The sequence below is a fragment of the Mustela nigripes genome, chromosome 1 (genome assembly GCF_022355385.1).
Source record: "Mustela nigripes isolate SB6536 chromosome 1, MUSNIG.SB6536, whole genome shotgun sequence".
NCBI lineage: Eukaryota > Metazoa > Chordata > Mammalia > Carnivora > Mustelidae > Mustela > Mustela nigripes.
Genome location: NC_081557.1, coordinates 233,978,449 through 234,003,842, shown reverse-complemented (window position 1 = coordinate 234,003,842; position 25,394 = coordinate 233,978,449). Strand labels below are relative to the sequence as shown.

The 25,394-nt window shown below is 47.2% G+C and overlaps 1 protein-coding gene across 6 annotated transcripts in view; it reads right to left on the bottom strand.

Moving 5' to 3' along the window:
- TBC1D1 (TBC1 domain family member 1) overlaps positions 1 to 25,394 on the bottom strand; it is a 228,621-nt gene that overhangs the window by 40,448 nt on the left and 162,779 nt on the right. For all 6 annotated transcript variants that reach the window (XM_059382307.1, XM_059382343.1, XM_059382297.1 and 3 more), the window contains 2 exons: positions 7,205 to 7,390; positions 126 to 287 (listed from right to left, as the gene is read on the bottom strand). In XM_059382307.1, the coding sequence (XP_059238290.1) occupies positions 126 to 287; positions 7,205 to 7,390 (348 nt within the window). The remainder of the gene's footprint in view (positions 1 to 125; positions 288 to 7,204; positions 7,391 to 25,394) is intronic.

The window sequence follows — 25,394 nt, the reverse complement described above, 5'->3', positions numbered from 1 at the left end:
ATATGGTAACTTGGAGAGAAATGGCCACCAAAATTGGACTTGAACATTTTTTTTTTTTAATCCCATACTTCTCCCCAGTCATCAGTGTGAGGTAAGGACGGCTGGACAGATTGCCCACAGCTTACCTTGCCCAACAGCCGAATGCATTTTCTCCATGTCAAACTTAATTTTTGATCTTCCTGGAGTGCTAAGCATCTTTTCCCACACTGTGGTTACTTCTTTAAGACAAGGAGTGATTTCCTCATAATCCAGCTTTAGGCGCTTGTTTAGCAGGTCATTTTCAGAGGCTAGAAGAGATCATTTAAGAACACACGTTAGAGAGAAGGCCACGGCTGCTTACTCACATGTCACTGCTGAGATGCTGAGCGGTTACAGTGAGCTAGTTTACTTCCCATTTTCCTTAACTTGGAAAACACTAAATGCACATAGGAGGTACCCTTGATCTCTCTTGCCCCTTCACTGGCTCTACTCCCGAAATATGCCCCCTCCCTGTCCAGTTCTAGCAATCTCCACAGCTGCCCTATTAAACCACAAATACCTCAAGGACAGGAGCTGTGTGTGAAAATCCCTTAATTAGAGACCAACAAAATTTATTCATCTGAGCCAGGAGAGACATATCACCCCCCCTACCCCCCCAACCCCACCAAGGAAAGTTCCTCCTTGTTTAGAGCCAAATCTCCTTAGGTAGCTTCTACTTAGTCACATTTCTGCTTCCTGCAGCTCAACAGAAGAAATCTGCCCTTTTCATAGGACATCACCCCAAATACACGAAGGTAGTCATTATTTCCCACCAACCTTATTCAGCCTAAACCACATTAAGGGTTGTACCTAAATTACCAAAATGGGGAGTGGGGAGGGGAGGGGAATCAATACAGGAAAAGTTTAACTTGACAATTCTCAGGATTAGATTGGACAACTTCACTGCCATCTGAAACCACTCTATCCTATTTCAACACAGGGGTAATGTTGTGGACCCCAAATCCACTCCGTCTCACGTCTAGGATCCTGACTACAAGTTTATTAGGAGAGCAGATAGGAGGCATAGCTAAGTATAAGCCAATACCTAGGCTTCTGCAGAACTGATCAACTACTGCCTTTTACAATATAATAAGCAAAGACTAAGTCCTCAGTACTCTATATTTAGCAACATTTTATCCTAATGACTCTGAGGCAGGGTTCTGGGTGAGAAAACTGAGGCACGGAGGCTGCGTAGCACCTCCACGGTCCTCAGCAGGAGGGGGAGGGGCCTGGGGCCCTGCCCTTGCCCTCCTCCACTGCCCCACAGGGCTTGCTGATATTATACAGTTATCCTGGGACAGGGCATGCATGTATCTATCAGAGGCCTTAAATGTTTGACAGAATCCAGTGGAGGTTTCTGGGCCTAGAGTTTTCCGAGTGAAAGATTTTCAACACGAAGGTGATCTCTTTAACAGATACAGGGCCATTCAGAGCCTTTTCTTCTCATTTCAGTTTTGGCAAATTACACATTTCATGAAGTTTGTGCATTCCGTCTAAGCTGTTAAGTTTCCTGGCATAAAGTCATTCTTAGTCCTAGAGACACTGACAAGTCAATGCAAACATCTCATGCGTCTGCCCCCCACCCCAATCCCCCTGAAAGTACGTGTACCCTCCCCCACCCCAGCCCCACGTTATTTAGGAGAGGAGGCTGAGCAGGCTCTGAGTCTGCCCAGGGCCACAGAAGTAGCAGTTGCTGGAGGCAGGACCTATCTGAAGACCCCTGGGTTACGCACTACACTTCTGAACCCCAGGGCCCATTACTTTTAAGATGGGAATTATGCTACCGTACTGAGTTGCTCTGATGAGGATTAAAGGAGATGAGATAGACTAAACACCCACAAAATGTCTAGTAATCAGGAAGTGCTCACAAATTATCCAAAACATAAAGGTAAATAAGGAAAAGCATAAAGCATTGCTTTGCAAATTTAGTGCTATAACACGAAATAAAATATTTTCTTTTTCCACATTAGAAACTGAGCAAAGGCTGGCTCCATTAATCTGGTTAATACTCCCCTAACGGTAAAACCTTATTCCTCGGATGTGCGGATTATGTACTTAACTGACCCAATTACTGCCTTCAAGTAAAGATGCATCAAAAGATGTGCTGAAAAGTACTGCAGAGCTCCCTCGTCCGGCCTCTCATTTCACGGGCATAGACACTGAAGTCCGAAGCGAGAACAGGGCTTGCTCAAAGTTATTCACCAGCTGGTGGGGTGTCAAGTGATTCTGGGACCAGGACTGCCTCACCTGTGGGTTTTTATCTACTACTTTAATCTTTTCCTTACTTTGAATAATACTTTTTTTTTTTAAGGTCCCATTAAACCACCCTTGGGACAAATCAGGTTCAGGACCAGCTTTGCTGGGGACGGTGACTGCAGGTAGCACCGGACTCTCGGAGCCAATGGACAATTCTCTGGCTGTGAGCCTGTTGGGCTGCATGGAAGAGCCCAGCAAGCAACGTGTGGAGCCCGCTCTGAGGTCAACAGAGCCATACTATCCAGCTGGAAGATTCGGTTGAAAAGGCTTAATCCACATATTTCACTGTTGGCCCGAGCACCATCCTGCTGTTTGAGTATCCCAATGCTGCTGCCGAAGATCCGAAGCCTCCAAAATGTCTTATCAAGGAAGCCAGTTGGTGAATGCTTGTAACAAACGTCAAGGCTCCCAGCCAAGGCCTTTAGATACAAGATCAAGCTGTTTAAAATATTAAATAAGGGTCTACAACCCCATGATTTTGCATTTCTGGGGCAAGAGCAACCAGGACTACATGAGATCAAACGGAACTTTGCAAAAGAGTCTTCAAAACATATATCACCATTTGCCATGGATGTAGGGAGTGAATATGGACTTCGGACTAATAATCTTCAGGTCTGATTTATGCCCATTACATAGGGTGGACTGTAGCTGCCCACCCCCAATCCTGCATCATTAACACTGCCTTCACAGATAAAATGTTCTTCCAACTGCAACCATCTCTTAAAGACTTAGTAAGGAAAGGCTAAGAGGCTGGATGCATAAGTGGTTAAATGACCTCCAAACCTGTAGAGATTTTGGAAAAATCAGATTCAATCTTTATTTTTTTTTTTATAGCCAACATATTGCACTTGCTCAACCAGGAAAAAAAAAAAAAAACAAACCAAAAACCTTTAAAACATACCTTCAGTTACAATTCATTTAAATTCAAAATTCAATGTGTTAATATGCCATTATGCAGATACAGTGTCTTTAATATGAACTTTAATATGAAGCACGAGGGTGCCTGGGTGGCTCAGTGGGTTGGGCCGCTGCCTTCGGCTCGGGTCGTGATCTCAGGGTCCTGGGATCGAGTCCCGCATCGGGCTCTCTGCTCAGCAGGGAGCCTGCTTCCTCCTCTCTCTCTCTGCCTGCCTCTCTGCCTACTTGTGATCTCTCTCTGTCAAATAAATACATAAAATCTTAAAAAAAAAAAAAAAAAGAAGAAGAAGCACGAAATTCTGAATTCATGAAGTCAATTCCATGAGCAATCGTGTACTATCTCCAGTCCGTGGCTGTATTGAACCACACCCTGTCCTGCATGAGGCTGCCCGTGTGTCTTCATGTATAACAGGGGGAGAATGGTGTTGCAGAAGGGCACAGCTGAGACTGCTGGCCCGGGAGGCAGGCAATGCCTTTTAGTCCCAGCACCACAAAAAGTCAGCTGTTTAACTCAGGGGAAATCAGAATTCAGCTTCCAACTGCCTACAATGGAGTGAAGTGGCTTTAGATCATGTGATTTGGTTCTTTCTCAGATGCAATGGATCTGGAATAGTAACAAATATTTAATCCACATATTCAAAAGCCAGGAAACAGGCTTAGCCACAGAAGAACCCCAGCATACTCTTCTTCTCATTTCTTTCCCAAACAGCAAGCAATTCAGCTTTAACATCTGATCAATTTCAACCACTGTCAGCTACCACTTAACTTTCCCTTAAAAAGCAACTAGAAGTGGCACCTGAGTGGTGCAGCCAGTTAAAAGGGTGACTCCTGGCTTCCGCACAGTTTGAGATCCCAGGGTGGTGGACTGAGCCCCTCCGTGCTCAGGGCAGAGCTTCCTTGAGATTCTCTCTCCCTCTCCCTGCCCCTCCTACTTGTGCGTGCGTGCCCTCTCTCTAAAAGAAAGAAAGAAATCGGGTGCCTGGGTGGCTTAGTCAGTTAAGCGTCTGCCTTTGGCTCAGGTCATGATCCCAGGGACCTAGGATGGAGCCCTGCATCTGGCTCCCTGCTCAGCCAGGAGCCTGTTTCCCCCTCTCCCTCAGCTACACTCCCCACCCAGTTCATGCTTTCTCTCTCTCTCTCTCTCTCAAATAAACAAAATAAAATCTTTTAAAATATAAATAAATAAATAAATCCTTAAAAAAATAAAATTAAAAAAAAAAAACAGCTTAAAAAACCAACGCAATAGAATGACTGTCTCTAATACACAGTATACTCCTGGTTGGTTCTGGTCAAATCTCGCTTCTGTATTGATTTAAAGATTTATTTATTTAAGACTTTATCTGTGTGTGAGAGAGAGAGGGAGAGCGCACACACGCAGGTGAGCATGGGGAAGGGGGGCAGAGAGAGATAGAAAGAGAGAGTTCCAAGCTGACTCCACGCCACGTGTGGGGCCAGACTCAGGCTCGACCCCACAACCCCACAACCCCAAGATCAACGATCTGAGCCAAAACCAAGAGTCAGATGCTCAACTGACTGAGCCACCCAGGTGTCCCTTGTTTCTGTATTTAATGTGAAAGTTCTGCCCCCATCCCACCCCAACAAAGCTTACCAAATATTTTTTAGGCAAGTCGTGGTCAGGCTTTTATTGATGACTAAGCTCTTGGCAATACAGGTACTGTACCGCCCTGAAACCATGCTTTCTAAATTACATTAAAGAAGCTTATTATGCTTTCACCAAAAAGGTAAACATATGTTGAACTTTACAGAGCTGGGAAGAGAAATTAACTCAAACAGCAAGAACGAAAGACGGGCCAGGACTGGCCACTGCCAGATGAAATGAGGAAGCCGCGGGACGGTGCTGGCATGGGCTCGTGCACGCCATGCCACACCTGGCAAGGTGTTCCAGGTAACCTGACGAAGCTTTGCCGTTCCTTCTTGTCTGTCTAGCCTTCCTACACACAGCTTTACGTGGTACACTGATCTTGTCTCGTCAGTGGCAGTCACAACGTCTCCCGACATCCCAGGAAGCCAGCCAGCACCATTCCCCTCTTACAGCTATGGCCTGATTTTCCACAGCTGTCATTTTCAAGAAGACCTGTAGTCAGGGTAAGTATTAGGATTTATGACCTACGTGATGAACATAACCGCCTCTCCGCTTTTCAACAAAAATCCCAACCAACAGACACGCGAATACGAGGGCCGTGCTCCAGAGAGGTCACTTAGCTCATGGCACACTCTATGATGTCATCACAGTCAAATCTCTTCTTGACATTGGCTGTTATGTAATTTTTTTTTAAATTTTTTTTTTTAAAGATTTTATTTATTTATTTGACAGAGAGAAATCACAAGTAGATGGAGAGGCAGGCAGAGAGAGAGAGGAAAGCAGGCTCTCTGCTGAGCAGAGAGCCCGATGTGGGACTCGATCCCAGGACTCTGAGATCATGACCTGAGCCGAAGGCAGAGGCTTAACCCACTGAGCCACCCAGGCGCCCCTGTTATGTAATTTTTAAAGATTGATTTAGACATCTGCTTTTAGAATAGGCTTCAAGAACACACCAGAAAATGGCAGGAAAACAGAGCTGGGAGAAAACCACATTCAGTGCGTAAAATCCCCTCGCCGCGGCACCCCTTCCACTGCATCGTCTGGGGACAGTCTGTCTGCCTCAAACCCTGGGCATGAAGAGCCCACACTATCCGTGTCCATCAGAAGCCCATGCCAGCTACCAAGCTACTTTCTTATCAGAAGGTCTTTTTAAGGGCACCCAGGTGGCTCAGTTGGTTAAATGTCTGCCTTCGGCTCAGGTCATAGTCCCAGAGTCCTGGGATCAAGTCCCACATCGGGCTCTCTGCCCGGGGGTGGGGGTGGGGGGGGAGTCTGCTTCTCCCTCTCCTGCTCTCCTTGCTTGTGGTCTCCTGCTCTCTATCAAATAAATAAAATTTTTAAAAAACAAACGAAAGAAACCAAAAAGGTCTTACTACTTTGTATCTGACTCCTTGTTTTTGGTCAAAGATGACACACTTTTTGGACTATGAACCTTATTCGTCAGGCTTGGTGTCTTAATGACCTTCCTCTATAGAGATCTCAAGACAAAAGATGAAGAGCTACAGTCAAGAAGTAAGTTCAAGGACATGTACTCGACTTGCACAATTGGCCTGGGCCAGGCAGCAGGACTCAATTGCCTCCTTCTGAATGAGAATACCTGACTTCCTGATCAAATGCCCATTTTTTCCTATGCAGCCAGCACGCTATACTCCAAGACCCATGTTCTTTCCATTAGACTGCCCACTTGGCTTCTAAGCTGCTACAAAAATAATGTTTTTTGGTTCGAGCAACAGTAAAGAAACAGGAAGTGAACAAAATCTTAACTTGCAAAGTTCATGTCTTATTTTGATACTGATATAACCCCTGGCAAGAACTTGGCTGGTCTGAGTCTCAGTTTCCTCTTCAGGCTAATACCTGCCTTCTGCAGCTGTCAGTAGCATTAAACGTGTCTGTCTATATAAAACCTTGGTTATCAGTTCAGGTAGAACTCAGCTAACAATAAAGCTTAGTCCTCTTCAGATCCCCTGCAACCCACTAAAAATGCACATAGAGCGAGGTTAGGTACTTAAATGACTTGTATAGGATTAGTTCGCATCTACCAGCCAAGCACAGACCATGGCCAAGGGCAAAGTAGGGAGAGAAAGAAAGAGAAAACAAAACAAAAAACACTCTTCAGAGGGTTGAAGCTTACATTTGAAGTTTGTCTCCTGGAAGTTCTAGATGTTACGCTAAAAATTACCATATAGGAATAATTTAATATAGTTGGTGAGATTATCATGAACTCTCCAGAAGGTAAAGAGCATTAACTCAACTTTGAAAAACTGTATTTCATATATATACATATGGATGTATGCATGCTAGAATATTCTGTTTTTCTTTTTAAAGACAACATACTTATGTCGGATGTGATTCACCTCAGAGCCAAGATAAACGATCAGGCCTGATCATTCCAAAAAATGGTAAACCAACCTTGCAGCTTCTGGTTTTCTTTCTCCATTCTGAGAAGCAGTATCTGCTGTAAAATAGCCTTTTGCCATAACTCTCGAAGCTCTCGAGAGGTCCTTTTCTTTTCCTCTGGGACGGGGCAGAAGGGTCTATCTTCGCAAACTGGTTCTAAAGGAGATCGTGGTGGAAGCTCTCCCAGTTCGGAATAATCTGGGGATGGAAAAGGACATTTCAGAATGGTCATTTTTTTTTTCCAATATAAATTTAAGCACAGCATCAAATCAGAAAATTTCTGTTATTATGAAGTAGTATCACCAGATTCAAAATTTAGGTTTTAATATGCACTGAAGTAAGTTAGGTCTGAGCCACAACCATCAAATTAGACAGCAAACAGCAAATGAAAGTTGGAGGACCTGAGGTTATGTTCAAAGATACCTACTTTTAAAGGTGTAAAATTCCTATTTTTTTTTTCTGAATTAATGTACTATTGGTGATAGCAAACATTCACCGAGTGCTCACTCGGTACCAGATTGTTCTGAAGGCTTTATGGATAATAGCTTATTTAACACTCAACTACCCTAAGATGTAGCTACCATGACTATTCAGTTTTAAAGAAAAAAGCAAATTGAAGCACATTTGACACCTGCCAAATATCACGGAGCTCAAAGTGCAGAACCAGGATCGGGGACCCAAGCTGGCTGGCTTCCCTGCTCATTCTTAAGCACCATGTTCTAAGGCTAGGTATTCTGGAAGAAGATTAACACGTATTTAATAGTCAAGAATGGCCAATAATAAGAGTGACCATTAGTGGGTCCTGTACCAAATGCTGGGCACCATGCCAGCTGTTTTATATAGACAGACTCATTTAATCCTGATGACAGCTCCAGAAGGCAGGGATTGGCCTGAAGAGAAAACTGAGGCTCAGAGAAGCAGAGGAAGCTGCCCAGAGTCAGACAGTGAATAAGCACGTGTGCCGGGATCCCAAAATATGTCTGCCTGACTTGGAAGTTCATGCTTTCGGCTCAATAGGCCTATAATTCAAATGTTTCCTATGTCATCAAGTTTCAAATTTCTATTTATTGGCTGAAATCTCTTTGCATTTCACGAATTTGTAACTTTCTCAAGTGCAGACCCCATGTGGCTGGGACACAGGGCTGTTCCAACTCACAAGTACCTTACAGACAAGCAGAAAGAACAACCCACCTGCCTACTCTGAAACTAGCTGAAACAGTGGAAGTTTTTATGTGGAACACGATTCAGCCATCAGGAAGGATGAATGCCTACCATTTGCACTGAAGTGGATGGAACTGGAGGGGACTATGCAGAGTGAAATAAGTCAGGAAGAGAAAGACAATTATCACATGGCTTCACTCATGTGTGGAACATAAGGGAACACAAGGAACAGAGGACCCCAGGAGAAGGGAGGGAAAACTGAATGGGAAGAAATCAGAGAGGGAGACAAACCACGAGAGACTCTGGACTCCAGGAAGCAGACTGAGGGTTTTAGGGGGAAGCGGGTGATGGGCATTAAGGAGGGCACAACTAATGAATCGTTGAACATAAGCTCAGAAACTAACGATGTACTATATGTTGGCTAATTTGAACATAATAAAAAAAGGTTCTATATGAGTGGGCCCCATCTGAGGCCATGTATTCTTGGAAACGTCCCTCTAAATTGAACCTATACAGAATCACGGTCCTAAACATGTGTGGAAAGCCGTTCACAGACAACGCGGATCTCACAACCTCCCAGATCACAACATACACTCTCTTCCAGGGTACAGTTCCAACAAAGTCCCACACTACAATTAATTTCCAAAGGAGTTTCAGCATTGACTGCTCATTATCTAAAGGTGGGTTTGATTTCCTGTTACGAAATCTCTGAAACCAACACAAGCCACAAAATGTTTCATTTCCTAAAGTGACTTGTCCATCTTAACTCCATTAAAATTACTGGATGAAAAAAACTGATCTCTGATAAGCATTAAGAATGCTTTGTCATCTCTGTACCCATTTAAATGCTTATCACATTTCTACCTACATCTATTTCATTATGATCCTTTAAATGAATCAACAAATAAAAATTCTTCTTTTGGAGGTAGTTTATGCATGTTATAGGAGAACCATCATGTGTAATGGTCAGTATAGAAGCAGGAATCCCAACTGTCTGTATTGGATGATCTCAATCTTAAAATTATTATGAGAAGCAGGACTGTTCAGTGACCAAAAGGTCAGACTCTGGAGCCAGGCTGTCCAGATTTTAATTAAGACTCTGCATTTTTTGACTTTGTGACCTTCAGCAAGTTGCTTAACCCCTTTATGCCTCAGTTTCCCAATCTGCCAAGCAGGAACAACAGCACCTCCCTCACAGAAGTGTTACAAGGATTAGGGCACCTGGCTGGCTCAGGAGTTTCATCGTCAACTCTTATTTTCAGCTCAGGTCATGATCTCGGGGTCAAGAGATCTGTGCTCCATGTGGAGTTTGCCTCCCTCTGGTCCCCTGCTCGCATTCTCTCTCTCTAAAATAAATAAAACCATTTTTTTTTTTTTTTAAAGAAGCATTACAGATGGGACGCCTGGGTGGCTCAGTTGGTTGGGCAGCTGCCTTCGGCTCAGGTCATGATCCCGGCGTCCTGGGATCGAGTCCCACATCGGGCTCCTTGCTTGGCAGGGAGCCTGCTTCTCCCTCTGCCTCTGCCTGCCTGTGCTCACTCTCTCCCCCCCGCCCGATAAATAAATAAAATATTTAAAAAAAAAAAAGAAGCGTTACAGGGATTGAGTTAATACATACCCTAGAAACTAACTGAAACAGGGTCAAACACACAGTGAATACTAGCTTCTTATCGTTTGCTATTACATAGCCCTTAATAGCAAAGAAAAAAATAATGGAAGGAAGCACATCAAAATTTAGCCACTTCGTGGTTAGCTCTAAAAAGACAAGACAGGCCACTTGTCAGGGAGGGTCTGCCTGGCACCCAGCAGGCGCTGAGCGGACAGCGCCGAAGGAGACACACAGATGGGTGCTAGGTTTGCGTGTGCTGGCTGCTCTTCCTTGTACTTCCCAAATTCGTGACAATAAATGTAATTTTTAGAACCAACTGAAGAAAGGTAATGCAGATCTGTTCTCGATTTGAATCAAAGATTGCAAAATGTTCTGCAAAACACTTAGAAACAAATGAATCCCCCCTTGTGCACTTAGCATGAGTTGGTCCCAACAGAGCCGAAGTGGATCCTTTTTCCAGGAGGCATTTCAGTCCGTATTCTTCAGTCTTACTCTGCAGCCTGGAGGCTTCCCTCTTGGCTGCTAAAACTCTGCAAGACACTGCGGCAGTGATTCAAGCTCTGCTTCACCTCATTGGGAGGAGTCACACTCCCACCGGGTGGCAAGGGTCTCGTTTCCCAAAAGTGATGGCAGGGAGACGGCATCGCATGGGCAGGTGCCGTGGGGGCAGCCGTGAGCAGTGCCGCACTTTCATGGGCACGCAGAAAGACAGCCAGGGACCCGTCCCATGACAGCAGGAGGCACAGTGTAGACATTTCCCTCACCCTCAAACTCTGCTCATCGGTCAAGGGCTCCTGTCACCTAGCCTCCTGCCCCCAGCCTCACCCCTGCTCTTCACCACTGCCCTACTCCTCTGCTGCGTCTGGGAAATTCCTAAGACGTTCCTTTCAAATTCTGCAACGTCATGAACAGAGCAGGGGAGACGCAGGCTGGGCTGAATGGACAGGTCTGGGGGTTGAGGCTTCTTGGTCCCCGGATCCACTGTTCTCTGCTGGTTGGCCTGCTGACGAAAGCCAAAGTCTAAGGAAGCACAAGGTCCGCAAGGGTACAGGCATTGTTTGGCAACGGTGATATGCGCTGTCTCCCTAAAGTCATTGCCCCAATGTTCTCGGCTTCTGCCTCCTTTTTACAGTTGATCGCAGCTCCGTTTCGAAACACTCACTCTGAGTCCTTGACACCAATAAGCTTGTCTGATTCTCACGACCACTTCATGAAACAGGTGATCCTGCCATCCTCATTTTACAGCCCAAATAATTAAGGAGCAGTGAGGTTTTGTAACCTGGTCAAGGTCAGAGCCATCACGTGTAGACACACAAGCATCATGCAGGGATCTTGCTACAACCCAGATTTTGACTGAGTTCGTCTTTGGAGGGGGCCCTGGGAGTCTGCATTTCTAGCCAGCTCCCTGGTGAGGCTGCCACTGCTGGTTCTCAGAGCACATTCGGGGGCTCTGCACCACAGCTCCCCTCTTCATTCACTCATGTGGTGCTCTGTGCCCCAGACCGTGTCAGCTCCTTTCCTTTCCCTGCCGCCACGCAGCACAGGGCAGGCACTGTCGGAGTTGGCTGCCTGAGTTGAGGCATTCACATGTGGCCAGAGTTTGTCCTAACCTTAGCCGGGGTGCCAAGGCCAAGCACAGAACATGAAGAAAGAGTGCGAGTACTAGCACTGATTTCGCCTCTCAGTATACGAAATAAAAGCTAATCCACTGTAAAGGTCACCAAATAACCCTAAGAGTTGACAGGAGTGTTTTCTCAACTTCTCAGCACTACTGACATTTTGGGCTGGCTTATTCTTCGTCATGGGGACGGTTTTGTGCATTTTAAAGCATTTAGCAGGATCCCTAGGCACTACCCACAGAGGACAGTAGCATCCGCCCACCCCAGTAGTGAGCATCCAAAATGCGCTGATATTGCTAAGCATCTAAGGGAGAAGGGAGAGGAAACAATCACCCAGAAGAATCCCATGCAGAATAAAAAACCCATCGCCATTCCTTTCCTAAACCCTAGGAAGGGGTAAAAATATATCCCCTTCACCCAAGTTCATTTTAGGTGCTATCAATTACCCATGTTCCAGTTTGTAATTAACAACTTTTAAGTATATCATCCTTTGTTCCTATTAAGCATAGCCTAGGTATGACAGCAGTTTAGTAACTTACAAAAAGGCTGATAGTTAAATATTGGTTCTAGATCTGGCCTGACTAAATGAACCCGAGTTGACTGTTTTCTGATCAATGCAAAATGACCCAGGCTTGGGCTGAGGGCATAGCTTCCTACCAGTCCTCTTTCATGGGCACATGCTTGGGGATACAGAGTGCTTGGGGTATAGTCTCGTGAGATGTATAGTCAACACGCATGGAGATGAGGGGAGTAGCCGGGTGAGGATAATATGAAGATGTTGGTCAACGGTTCGCTGAGACCCTTATTCTAATAATAAATATGTGCATTATTTTAACTTGGATCGCTCTGGAGCCATTTATACCTGTAGTTACCGAATCCCTTATATGTACCCCATGTGACGTGCTAGGTGGTCTAAGAGAGGCTCCTTTGATGTTTCTAACATTCTTCAGAACAACACTGGGGATCTGGCTTCCTTCCCCGACTTACACGTTGCTGAGAAGCTGCTGGACAGAGGCTGACAGGGAAGAGCACAGTAGGGGACGGGCTAGGCCCCCTCCACCCCCTGGCCGGCTTGGCGGTCTCTTTGTACACCTCTGTAAGCACGGCCTCCTTTGGGGGTTCCCATCCCTCGGTGCAAAGTGTGAGAAATGATACTTAGCTCTGACTGCCCCAACTGTGGAGCCCGCAGGCACTGACAGACAGACAGACTTCTATATCTGCTGGGTCCCGAAACCAAAGGGCCGCAATGACACACTAGCCTGGGATTAGACTGTCCTATTCGGACATGCCCTGTGACAGGATGGAGGACGCTGGGATCACAGAGCCTTGCAGAAACAAGAGGCTTCAGAGGGTTCTGAGAACTTTTAAGACCAGCCGCTTTAAACCAGGCAACTGCCTCCCCTGAAATCCTTGCTGTGACATTCCCAACGGGGAGGTAAGTATGACCTAGGTTGGTATGTCAATACTTTAGCGGCTAAACTGTTCTCCTGAAACTGTGCTGCTCCATCCTGCCCTCCCCGTCTCTGCACACAGGTGTGCGGGAAGCGCAGGACTCCGCATCATCGGTGTGAGCACGGCTGACGCTGTGACCAGGCGGAGGCAAAGGAACATGGTACACACAGCCTCCCCTGTCCCACGCAGACCCACAGTATGGAATATAGGGCCACTGGCTGGTACTGTCACGAGACACTGCTAGCAGGTTTGAACTGTTCTCCTCCTTGTAGAGACAGGATAGTTAGCCACACACTAAATGCCCTGTAACAAAGGGGAACTCCAGGAGGAACGTGAAGGCCCTGCTTCTCCCAACATTCTGGGCTTTTCTGTTATCCCATAGCAGAGCATTTTACAATTCTATCCATCTCAAAAATCCTGATCTCTTGTGCCAAAAGAGAAAGAAATGCTTAAGATTCCAGTTTATTCTGAAACCTCTGTTTTAGCAACATGACTAGATTTTGGAAATGAGAATTAAAACTGAACAATAAGCCTCTGGAGAAAAGTTAACAATAACGGGGATTAACATCTACAGCATCTGTTGTTACCAAAAGCTGAAGACAATTTCTTTAAAAACCAGAGTAAAATAACGGTGCAGACACAGGAAAGGAACAGGCAGTCCTCCGAGAACACTGTCAGACTGTTTACAAAGCACAAACAACTTTACCTCTCCTACAACAGGAGGCTGGTGTGGGAGAGCAGGGACTTCTGTGTCCCCTGGTCAGCCCCATGCCGGGAAAACAGCCAGCGCGCGAGCGCGTGCACACACACGAAACAGTCACTGAACAAAAGGATTCATTTACCTGAACAAAAGGATTCATTTACCCAAGACTGCCCTACTGTGTCTTCTTTGGAAAATAACAACAGTAATAATAATAATAATAGAACTTCCTTACTTTCTACAGTTGCATTATAGAATGGTCCAGCCACGGGGAGACAGGATTTCTTCTTTTGTTATTTTTTTTTAAAGATTTTATTTATTTATTTGACAGACAGAGATCACAAGTAGGCAGAGAGAGAGGCAGAGAGGATTTCTTCTTTTAAAAATATTTTGTGGGGCGCCTGGGTGGCTCAGTGGGTTGAGCCTCTGCCTTCTGCTCTGGTCATGATCCCAGGGTCCTGGGATCAAGCCCCACATCAGGATCTCTGCTCAGCAGGGAGCCTGCTTCCCTTCCTCTCTCTCTGCCTCCCTCTCTGCCTACTTGTGATCTCTATAAATAAATAAAATCTTAAAATAAATAAATAAATATAGTATTTTGTAAAAAGAAATATTTTTGAGTTTTTACCACATGCCTGCTAGAAATCCAAATATGACTAGGACACAATCCCTCAAGTTTCAAAAGGGTGATTAGAAGAAATGTGTGGTTGCTAGGAAGTACAAAGAAAATGTTCTAGAAAATTAGCAAAGAAAATGAATCTCTCCTGTCAGGTCAAGAGCGTGAGCCCTGGGGTCACACGTCTGGGGTCAAATCCCAGCTTCACCGCTAACGCAGCCACTCAAACGCAACCATGTGGTCTGACACTTTACACTCATTGCCTCACTGCAGACTCCTCTGTGGAATCGTGTGTGTGGTTAAGTAGTAAATGTGTGAAAAACACAAGCCGGGCACAAAGCAAGCGTCCAATCAAACGGCAACTACCATCCTTCTTGTCACTGTCATCAGGACCAGGTTTCTGGAAGTGGTGGTGGTTCTTGAAGGACAAGGAAAAGTCACACAGGTGGAAATGACGGGAGCCATTTCAAGTAAATGGGACTACACAAACAAGGTGGCCAGGTGACCATCAGCTACTCATCCAGTGACCCGTTTCAGCTAATGAGCAGGTGTATGTGTGTATGTGAAAATAAGACAAGAATGGTTAAGCCCAGATTATGGAAAACATTGAATGATTAATTTATGTATTAGCGGGTAAGGAAATGGGAATCATGAGAGATTGTAGCTTTTTACAGTTTTTAAGGAAAATGTGTTCCATTTGTGTGTTCTTTAGCCCTGGAAAGAGACTGTGGCGGTCAGGGAATGTACAGCTTAGCAGATTAGACAAATGAAGGGCTAGTACAAAACCACGTGAGAAAGCCCTGGGCCAGGGGATGGGTGGGGTGCTGTGAAGACAGAAGAGGAAGCCTAACTCTGCCTGAGATGGCGTCCAAGGGGAGGAGAGGGTACGTGCTGGGGAGCTGGCACACACATTTTATTAAAAAGTAGCAGCCCATCTATGTAGAAACTAGAAACAAGAGCAAGGGTCTTACAGGTCTCCATCTCCACACGCTTCCAAGTTAGCTGTTTGGGGGTTGGAGGGAGTCTCCAAGGCTCTATGAAGCCAAAAGCCTGAGCCCCCCTACTCGGGGGTTCTGAGGACGGCTCCAAGGAGCAGCAGTGAAGGTAGCATGAGCTGGGAAGTCCAGCCCAGACAGCCAGGCAGAGGCACCAGGACTGCAGGCAAGGTGGACAGGGGATACTCCTGGGGACTCTGGTCAGCCCGTCACGTCCCCAGCTGCCCCTTTCTGGGCTGAGCTCTGAGAGCAGAGCAGCACCAAGAGCTTAGTTTCCTGGTGGTGGGGGGCTGGTGGCTATGGACGTTAAGGCCTACATAAAGCTTGAAAAGAACCAAGAAAATGCTGTAGATGAATTTTTATATTTAACGCAGGAGATAAAATCACCCTTTGAAAGGAGTAGCATTTGGTTTTTTTTTTTTTTTTTTTTGAGTAGCATTTGTTTTTGCATCTGCAAGGGGAATGATACTGTACTTTTCAACAGGGCTGAAGGTCAGAGCTCTTGTTTCTTGATTAAAGTTAATACAAGCATGGAGAGGAACATCTATTCAGTCTGTTGGATTATAAAGCGCTGAGCTCGGTCACAGTTTGCTCTCTCTGTTACCACATACACAACACTGGACCTCAAACCATGGTCCTTGGGATCTTGTGGGACACCTCATGGTGGAAAAGCACCACAAGCAGCTCCAAAGCCCCCTAGTCAGTGCCAGCAGGATGTGTGTGTGTGTGTGTGTGTGTGTGTGTGAGAGAGAGAGAGAGAGAGAGAGAGAGAGAGAGAGAGAGGAGGTGTCCGGGGATGTCCCGCCAGCAGCCATTGAGTGCCCACTGCCACAGGCACTCCTTGCTCATGCTCCTTCCTTCTTTGGGACTTGCGGGGGAAACGGTCAGCATTCACAGGAACACAGGGGCCCAGGGCTAAAAGGGCACCAGAAGATGATGTAGGTCAACCCCCCTCCTTCCTCAGTGGGGGAAACTGGGGCTCAGAGAGGTCCAAACTCACATTTTTTGGACCCCTGACTATCTATGTACACACCAGGCCATGTGGTTTCCAAGACCCCGCTGATTCCATGCTCACAGCCACCTGATAAGCAAGGACTGTTTCTATTCCCTAACGGCACAGCCTGAGATACGGAACTCGCACTCAGGCGCCGGGTGCTTGAATTGATGGGAGGGAGTCCGAGCTGCCACTCCCTACCCAGGAGAGAAGCCGCCTGACTCTCCGTGCCTCAGTTCCCTCATCCATAAATCCCAGACAATAACTGCCTCTGCCTCCCAGAGCTTTGTTGTGAGACCAAACGAAAAATCCTTATGAACACATACGATTGTACGTGGCCAGGGATAAGTAGGAAATTCCTATCATCATCAGTATCTATTTTATTCTAAACCTGGCAGAATTCTTCTCCTCCACAAGAAGGAGGAGAAGAAAGACTTCTCCACAATCAGAGTCAAACTGGGGCTGGGGAGATAGAAGAAACCCGGTTTACCGAAGAACACGGGGGAAGACAGGCGCTTATTTTTCCCAGGGGCCTTCCCCCAACAACAAAAGGTCCCTGGTCACTGCCTTAGCACATCCGGGACCTGGGTCCCAATAGACACGGACTCACGGGACAGGGACGGCCACCCTCACAATAGTGGGGATGCCCTTCTAGCCTTTGTCTGGCTGCCACAGCCTCTGGAGAAACACCATTCCCTGCCCCGTCAGATCCAGCAGTACCTCCTTTATGCTGCCCCAGCACCCTGGTAAACGTCAACTGAGCCGCCAGGATTCTGAGGACGGCTTCACTGGAGCCGAAAACCACTGCCCTGAGCACCGACAGTCAAGTCCAGAGGAGCTCCGAGAAGATCAAGCGGCCGGGAGCATCTTGGGGGAAAAGGAAGCAGAAGGGAAAGAAGAAAAGGAGGGACAGTCTAGACAGAGGCGACAAGGACGCATAAGCGTGGAAGACAGAAGCAAAACCCTCGGGTGGCACTCAGTTCCAGCCCAAGCAACAGGTTCAGCTCTTTTCCACAGTTTTATTCCTAAATTGTGCAAAAGCTATTATAAAACTTGATCTAAACTTTACACAACCATATGTGAATATACAGAAGCCTGATACCCATGTACACACGGAGCTTTATAAGAAAAACAGTACGAAGCATGTGTTAATCACCCCCACGTCCAATCATTAATTTACCCAAGAACAATGAAATGAACCCCCCCCCAGCTCTGTGCCCAAGGAGAGAGCAGAGACACCACCATGACAGGTGGGTGTGTGCGGCGGCAGCAGGAGGGCCCACAGAGGGTGGCCGGCATGCCAGAGACAGGGACAGGACAGCACTGCAGACAACGGTCAGGGGCTGAGTACCGAAGCGTGACCAAGCGGGCCGAATGCCCGGGATGGAAGGACACAGGTTGTGTGCAGGCTGGGGTGCGGCAGGACAGGCAGACGGTAGGACAGGAGTCGGGTTGAACCCTCCCATGCTAGGAAGCAAGACGACCAACCCGACACAGCGCGAGGAGGCGGGAAGAAACCACAAGCCACCAGGCTCTGTTTCAGGGGCTCCCCTTCTGCCCACACTCAATCTTTTGATCTTGTCCATATGGAGATTCTAAAGGAGTCTGACCGCCCTGCGTTCATTATTTACGCCGGTAACTCTCCAGGACGACAGCTGCTGGTCAAGCCTTCCTGACCCCCGTCCTCTGAACCTGGGCCGGGAGTTAGGCCCACAGGAGCAGCTCCACGCCAGCAGCCTCTGTAGCCTCCGTGTCCTCGGTGGAGCAGTTGGTCTTGCCACCACTTAGACTGACTGGCTGGCAGACTGGGACGGGGGAGGCCCAGGGACTGGGGTTTTAACATCTGGAATTCTATGCACACTGAAGCGCAAGAATCCCTGGCCTTTGGCAAGTCAGCATTTCCTCAGCTTTCTTAGGTTGTAGATTTACCTTAATTGGTGGTTTCACATTATCCAACACTGGAAGTGGAGTTACCTTTTAAATAAATTATTTCAAATTAATTAATGACTCCATCCATTACAGATAAACTGGGCATTAAATAAAAATTTAAAATATAACGTATCTTCATGGCCAAATACCAGCCAAATCTCATTTTCATCTTTGTCAAAGGCAACTGTTGGAAATAAAATTAATACCATTTTCTCAAGAAATGCATTCAGAGTCATCCCTCCCTGCTGACCCAGACCAACTACCCATGCTATTACACCCATAACAAATTTCCTTCCAGAAAACTTCCAGATCTGAACATAAATAGTCAGCAACAGACGGATGAGTCACCGAACAGAAAGAGAAAAACCTACTACTAAAGCTAAGGTCACGATTTCTCAATCTGTGATATTGGACCCTCTGCAGAAAAGCAGCTCATCTGTTTACAACACAGATTTCGACACCTACCCCCACCAATGTGAGCCCCTCCAAGAAGAGCCCCTGCCCCACACCCTGCAAGGAAGATGGGGCGGTGGGGGGGTGCTTTTGGCATCTGCTCCTACTAGAAGCCTGGAGAGGTTGGCAACATTCTACCCTCAAATCTCCCTGACTACAGCAAAGGGCACTGCGGGGTCTGAGTTACACTGGGTACAAGTAAGTGGCTGCATCATGGAAGAAGCGCGTTCAAACTCTACCCCACGAAGCTGACAGCAAAGTCCAAGCAGGGGCCCGGGGAGTTGTGGGGGACGCAGCTGCCTGAGTTCAGCATCGAGGCTGAGGAGCTGCAATTTAACACTGGTTCCCAACGTTCCAGAAGCTGAAAGTGCAAATTCAGAGTGCCAGCATGCTCCGGTTCTTGGGAAGGCCCTTTTCCTGGCTTGTCTCTTCCTTCCCGTGCTCCCATGTGGCAGAGAGAGAGAGAGCGAGAGAGCACACGCACTCTGGTCTCCTCTTAGAAGGCACTGATCCCATCACGGAGGCCTGACCTGCACGCGTGGGCTCAGGTAAACCCAGCTGCCTCCAGAAGGCCCCAGCCCCAACACAGTAAGTACTGGGGCTTCAACATGTGAATGTTCAGGGACACACTCAATCCACAGCAGGAGCAAAAATGGTTCGAAAGTACCGCTTCTCTCTGTTTCTGCAGGGCCATGGGATTTCATGGGTTTTAGGGCCTCTAAAAACTTTTCTTTTAAAAGGGTTGTCAGTAGCTACAAAAAAAGTTTTGAGGGTACAGATAACAAGGTTTTATTATGACCAGATGCAATAGGATGGTGTTTTGAGTCTTGATGGACTGGCACAATTCAGAACCTTTTTTGCGGGAGAGAGGAGACCTGCAGGCCAGAAAGGAGGAGTTGCTCAAGTGAAGGTGCCATGGTATTCCGGCCCAGAGCCACCCTTCCTTCCGAATCCACGGTACTTGTTATTGATGTCAACGTGGTAGCTGGGTTGTGCTGCCACGGGACCCCTTACCCATTTTATCTTGGGCATCTTTTATAAGCCAGATCCTGGGATAGGGCTTACATGTGAACTGTCCTGTAACGTCATGTCACGTCATGACCAGCTAGCTTCCATGTCAGTGCAGGACAACCTGGCTCAACCCCCAGCAAGAAGCAGAGGTCGAATGGTACTTCCAACTGCCCCTGTTTCCGGGCACCATCTGGGTACTTAAACCAGGGCTCAAACGAGAAGCCCCATTTCAGAGAAAATCACTCGAACACCCATAAGGTGATGAAGAGAACAGGACAATTATGCAACCTCAAGACACGAGACAAACACAATCTGTTGCTATAAAATCAGAGAAAAATGAAGTGGACCCAGAAACAATGCAGGTGCTAGGGCATGACCCCCACGCTGCTGAAAATCCACAAAGAACTCTGACTCAAAACTCAACAACCAACAGCATACTACTGACCAGAATTCTTACCGATAGGCAATGGTCAATTTAACGCATATTTTGTTGTATTATTTACTGTATTTTTTTTTAAGATTTTATTTATTTATTTGACAGAGATCAGAAGTAGGCAGAGAGGCAGGCAGAGAGAAAGAGAGGAGGAAGCAGGCTCCCTGCAGAGCAGAGAGCCCGACGTGGGGCTCGATCCCAGGACCCTGGGATCATGACCTGAGCCGAAGGCAGAGGCTTTAACCCACTGAGCCACCCAGGCACCCCTATTTACTGTATTCTTATGTCAAAGGTAGGGAAAAGAAAATGTCAAGAACATCCAAAGGAAGAAAAAAATACATTTGTATTCCTGTACTGTATCTGTTGAAAACAAACAAACAAACAAACAAACAAAAACTCTGTAGAAGTGAATCTGTACAGTTCGACCCCATATTGGTCATCAAGGGTCAAAGGTACATTCAAGGCAGAAAAAAAAAATTTCAAGTTTTGTGAAAGAAAAAAGTCAAGATACAGGTTCTGCCACACAGAAAAATATAAACAGGTAGATGTAGTATATTTAATAAATAACATTTATCAAGTTTGGTTGGAAGGATCATTTTCTCCTGACAAAGTCATAAACCCCAAACTATTAACGTCATCACTATGAAGAAGGAAAACCCCTCATCCCCCCGAGGGCAGCTTTCTAATTCAGAACCTGGAACTCGGCTCTAGCTGTACCCAGCCTTCTCCTCTCCTTCTCCCCCAGGATTTGTCCTTTGTCTCTCCTACCACACTTGCACACTCCTTTATCCAGCATAAATCCACTTTCAACCCAGTTCTTCTGTGCACTCAGAATATTTATAGGTTAAAGAGCACAGTAAGGTGCTCGCATTGCATCAGGGGCAGGGGTTGTATCTTGTCTGCAGACTTCGTCTTCTGTTAAAAACTGTGTGGGTGGGCCCTGCTGATGAGAGATCAAGACTGAGTCAGGCATAGGAAGAACCACACGGAGAGGCAGAGAAAAAGCTGCTGCCGCCACCGAAGCCTGAAAGATGGGCCCGAGAGGCAGCCCAGGAACAGGAAGGAGGGGGCGGAGATAGCGCGTGTGCTCCGCGAAGTCAGGGCCAAGGCCGCGGGGGCCAATCTCCCATGACTGGCAAAATGGGAACCAGTGGCACAGATGGTGATTCTCAAGAAGAGGAGCCCCATTTTCCCTTATGGACCAGGCGAGGGGCCCTAGGTCGGCGAAGGGGATAGGTGGCCTGGGCACACTTGGGACTCGCCTACAGGAAGGAGTGTTTGGAACTATTCCCCTAGAAATAATCTTAAATAAGTGGCTGTGATGGGACCTCCTCGGGTCCCACCGAAGAGCTGGGGAGGCCTTCCGTGGGAACTTGTGGGAACGGGGAGCCCTGTCAGGAGAGGGGATGTTGGGGAATATAAGGAAGAAATCTATGACCCCCAGACCCCCCCCCGCAAATATCCAAGGCAGGAGGGAGGAAAGAAAGGTCCCAATAGCACCCCCGGGCAGCTAGGAAACCTTGATGGGGTTCTGGTGGCAGGACAGTCCCACAGTGAGGACTCAGAGCTGAAGGCAGAGAAGGACGGATGCTCGAAGCCCCAGCTTTAAACTCCGCCGCCCCCCCCCCCCTCCTCCCACACATCTGTGGCTAGAAACACGAGCCCCACCCGTCCCATTACACAATGCTTATCTGGATATGATCTAAGGTCAGACTCCATGAGAGGAAGGCCACGACATAAAAGTTAGGAAATACTTCTGGGCTTCGCTGGGGAGAGGAGATGGGGAAGTCCACCCTGTGAAACAAGGAGGTGACCACAGCGGCCGCGGTTCTTCCCCCGACTCCACACAGGGCTCACTGGGCTATATGTGGAAATGTGACCTTTCCACCTGGAAAACCCCCGCCTCACTGCCTTCCTTAGAAGGGCCCATCTCCTGAAGGAAGCCAACGCAGAGAGCAGCACTCTTTTTTAGGTATCCACACACCTGCTTGGCAGCTGGGAAGCTTGGGTTTTAGCTGTGTAAAATTTCAGGCTTTGTCCTCGAGGAGAAAATGGAAACCAACAGCATGGTCATTGTGGTGGCTTCCGTCCTTGGAAGTCAGCACCCTGACATTCATTCAAAGCCCTAACGGCCCTCACACAATCGGGTTGATGAGTTAGAGTGGATGTGTCAAGTGTGAATGTTCTTTGAAGGCTGTGTTGGTTATAAGCAAATTCTTTAAACATCACCAGAGCTTCCTCACCCAAACAAACTCAAGAAAGAAGCAACATTCTCCTTGGAAAGTCTCTAGTGACCGTAACTGAACATGGTGCCTCCCAGAACACTGAGCTTCCATTTGCAGTTCCTCAGAGGGAGAGGTGCTGCGTGAGCACATGGATGCGAGAAACTGGCCACTCGGAGGGAGCCCCTCCAAAGGATGGACACTTTTGTAAGCACCCTGGCACAACACAGTAAATCAAGTATGGTGCACACAGCCCCAAAGTGGCGCTTTAAATTCAAGGAAGGTCGGCATGGCAGGAGTTGACCCTCCAGAGCCTGGGGACCCTGTGTGTAGCCAGCCAAGCCTCAGCTCACTGCACTGGTCAACCTTTGGGCATCTGGAAAGCTGCTCGTTGTCTGACCTTCTGCGGGGTCGTTTTAAAGAGCACAACATCGATGACATTTCTTTGCAATCACTGTGGTCTTGTTTCTCCCCACCGAGGGGGTTTGAAAAGAGACTAGTCCCCCGTGTCTGTCGGCACTCTTGGCCCACGTGTGGCTTTCCCCTCTCTGAAACCAGAGCACACGGTGGCTCGGCGAGGCAGGGTCTGTTGCCACAGGGGTGCACCCGGGGCGGCACAAGAACAGGACCCACATCTCCTCTAGCTCCGACTTCAAGCCACACCACATACTTTGCCAACCGGCTGAAGCCACGGTATGAACCACCTGCACACTGTCCAGGAGACTCAGAGAAGTCCTTTCTGGCGACGTGAGTGTCCTTCATATGCCGCAGTCTCTGACAGCCCAAAAACACCCCTTTGCTTATCCTAAAAGTCCAGCGATGATAAAAGGGAAGGTGGTGGGACACAGAATTCAAGGATGGCTGCCATTTGTGGTGGAGACTGAGAGCTGGTTTCAGAGCCTCCCAAACCCTACAAGGAACAGACTGTCTACACTCAGGTAGTGCCCATCTCTTGGGTGCTTCCTCGCTGGCAATCCTATCATCCTGAGCAACACAAGGTGGGTGCTGTTATCACAGCATGTCACACTCCGTGTGACAACAGAGGACTCTGTGACAACTGCCCTTTGTCAACAGCTCACACTCAGAGGAGCCAGAACCTAAGCCCAGACCCAGTTGCACTTCAGGATCCATACTCTCCCAACTCACCAACATGGGAAGAACAGATAACTCAGTTACAAAGTAGGCACAAGACTTGAAAAAACACATCTCTCCAAAGATGATACATAAATGGCCAACAGGAATAAGAAAAGATGCTCAACACCAGTACTCATTAAAGGAATGCAAATCAAGACCACAATGAGGTATCACCTTGCACCTATTAGGATGGCCACTTCAGAAGAACCCCAGAAAATGGTTATTGGTGAGGATATGGAGAAACTGGAACCCCTGCGCACTGTTGGCAGGAATGTAGAATGCAGAATGGTGCAGCGGCCGTGGAAAACAGTACAGCGGCTCCTTTCCCCCAAATTAAAAACAGAATCTCCATGTGATCCAGCAATTCGACTTCTAGGTACATCTGGAAAAGAACTGAAGGCAAGATCTTGGGCAGATATGTGTACATCCATGTCGAGTGCCATCGTTATTCGCTATGACCAGGAAGTAGAAACAACCTAAATACCCACTGAGAGAGGAAAAAACAGATCCTTCCTCACAGAGCAGAATACTATTCAGTCTCAAAAAGGAAGGAAATCTTGTCATATGCTGGAAGAACCTTGAGAGCACTATGTTAAGTGAAATAAGCCTGTCACAAAAAGACAAATACTATACGGATTCCCCTTACAGGAAGTAGCTAAGGTAGTCAAGCTCGCAGAAAACAGAGAGTAGAGCAGGGATGGCAGGAGTCCGAGGCAAGAGGGAGTAAACAGTCAGTGTTTCATGGGTATAGAATTTCAGTTTTGCAAAATTAAAAAGTTCTGTAGAACCAATGCACAAAAAATGTGAACTAACTTAACACTACTAAACTATACACTTAAAAGTGATGAATATTGGGGCTCCTAGGTGGCTCAGTGGGTTAAGCCTCTGCCTTCGGCTCAGGTCACGATCTCAGGGTCCTGGGATTGAGCCCCGCATTGGGCTCTCTGTTCGGCGGGGAGCCTGCTTCCCCATCTGTCTCTGCCTGCCTCTCTGCCTACTTGTCATCCCTCTAAACACAGGGAAAAAAATGGTGAAGATGATAAATTTTATGCATTTCTTATCGCCATGAAAAATTTACAAATATATTTATTTTTTAAAATTCATACTCTTAACCAGGATGCTGCCCACTGATTCTCCAAAGGATCCTGCCTTTCTGAAATTATTCTTTTCCTCACCAGCAGTCAGAAGCCATTTTCAGAAATATTCATCACAATGGGAGTTATCAACCAGCACCAAGTACCATTTTATTTCTCCTCAGGACAAAGAAAACAGAGGACCATGGGCTGGAAGGAGGCAACGGAAAAATCTCAAAGGGCCCATTTTTAAAACTCCAGCAACTCAGAAAAGGTGAGCATGCAAGGAAGGAGTCCTGATGTAAATGAAAATCTGAGAGTCCAGGATATCCTCCCAAAGGTCACTCCAATTCAAAACATGCAGTCAGAACATTCCCAAGCCTTGTCTCTCTGCCATACAAACACGTGTCTCTCCCTGGGTCTGAGGTTTTCCAAGGCCATGCACTTTTGCCTTCTTGGGGCCCAAGCTGTCATTCACTATGCAATACTGCCTCTCATGGAGGGAGACTATTACTGCCAGCCCGTGCTACAAAGGGAAGGACTGAGGTCAGGTCGCAGGCCCAGGGTCCTAGAGGTGGGAGGCAGTGGGGACAGCCAGCACCCAGACCCAGCCACCTGCACAGCTCCCACTCGGGCTGCCCTGCAGTCAGCGAATGTGGGGGGCACTGATCCTGGACACTATTCCCAAATACAATGCAGATGAAGGCCCCTGGGTGTCATATGGGCTTTGAGCCTCAGTCTTCTCATCTGTACATTGGATTAAGAATCCCTTCTCTTTCTAACATGAAAAGTTCAGAATCTTCT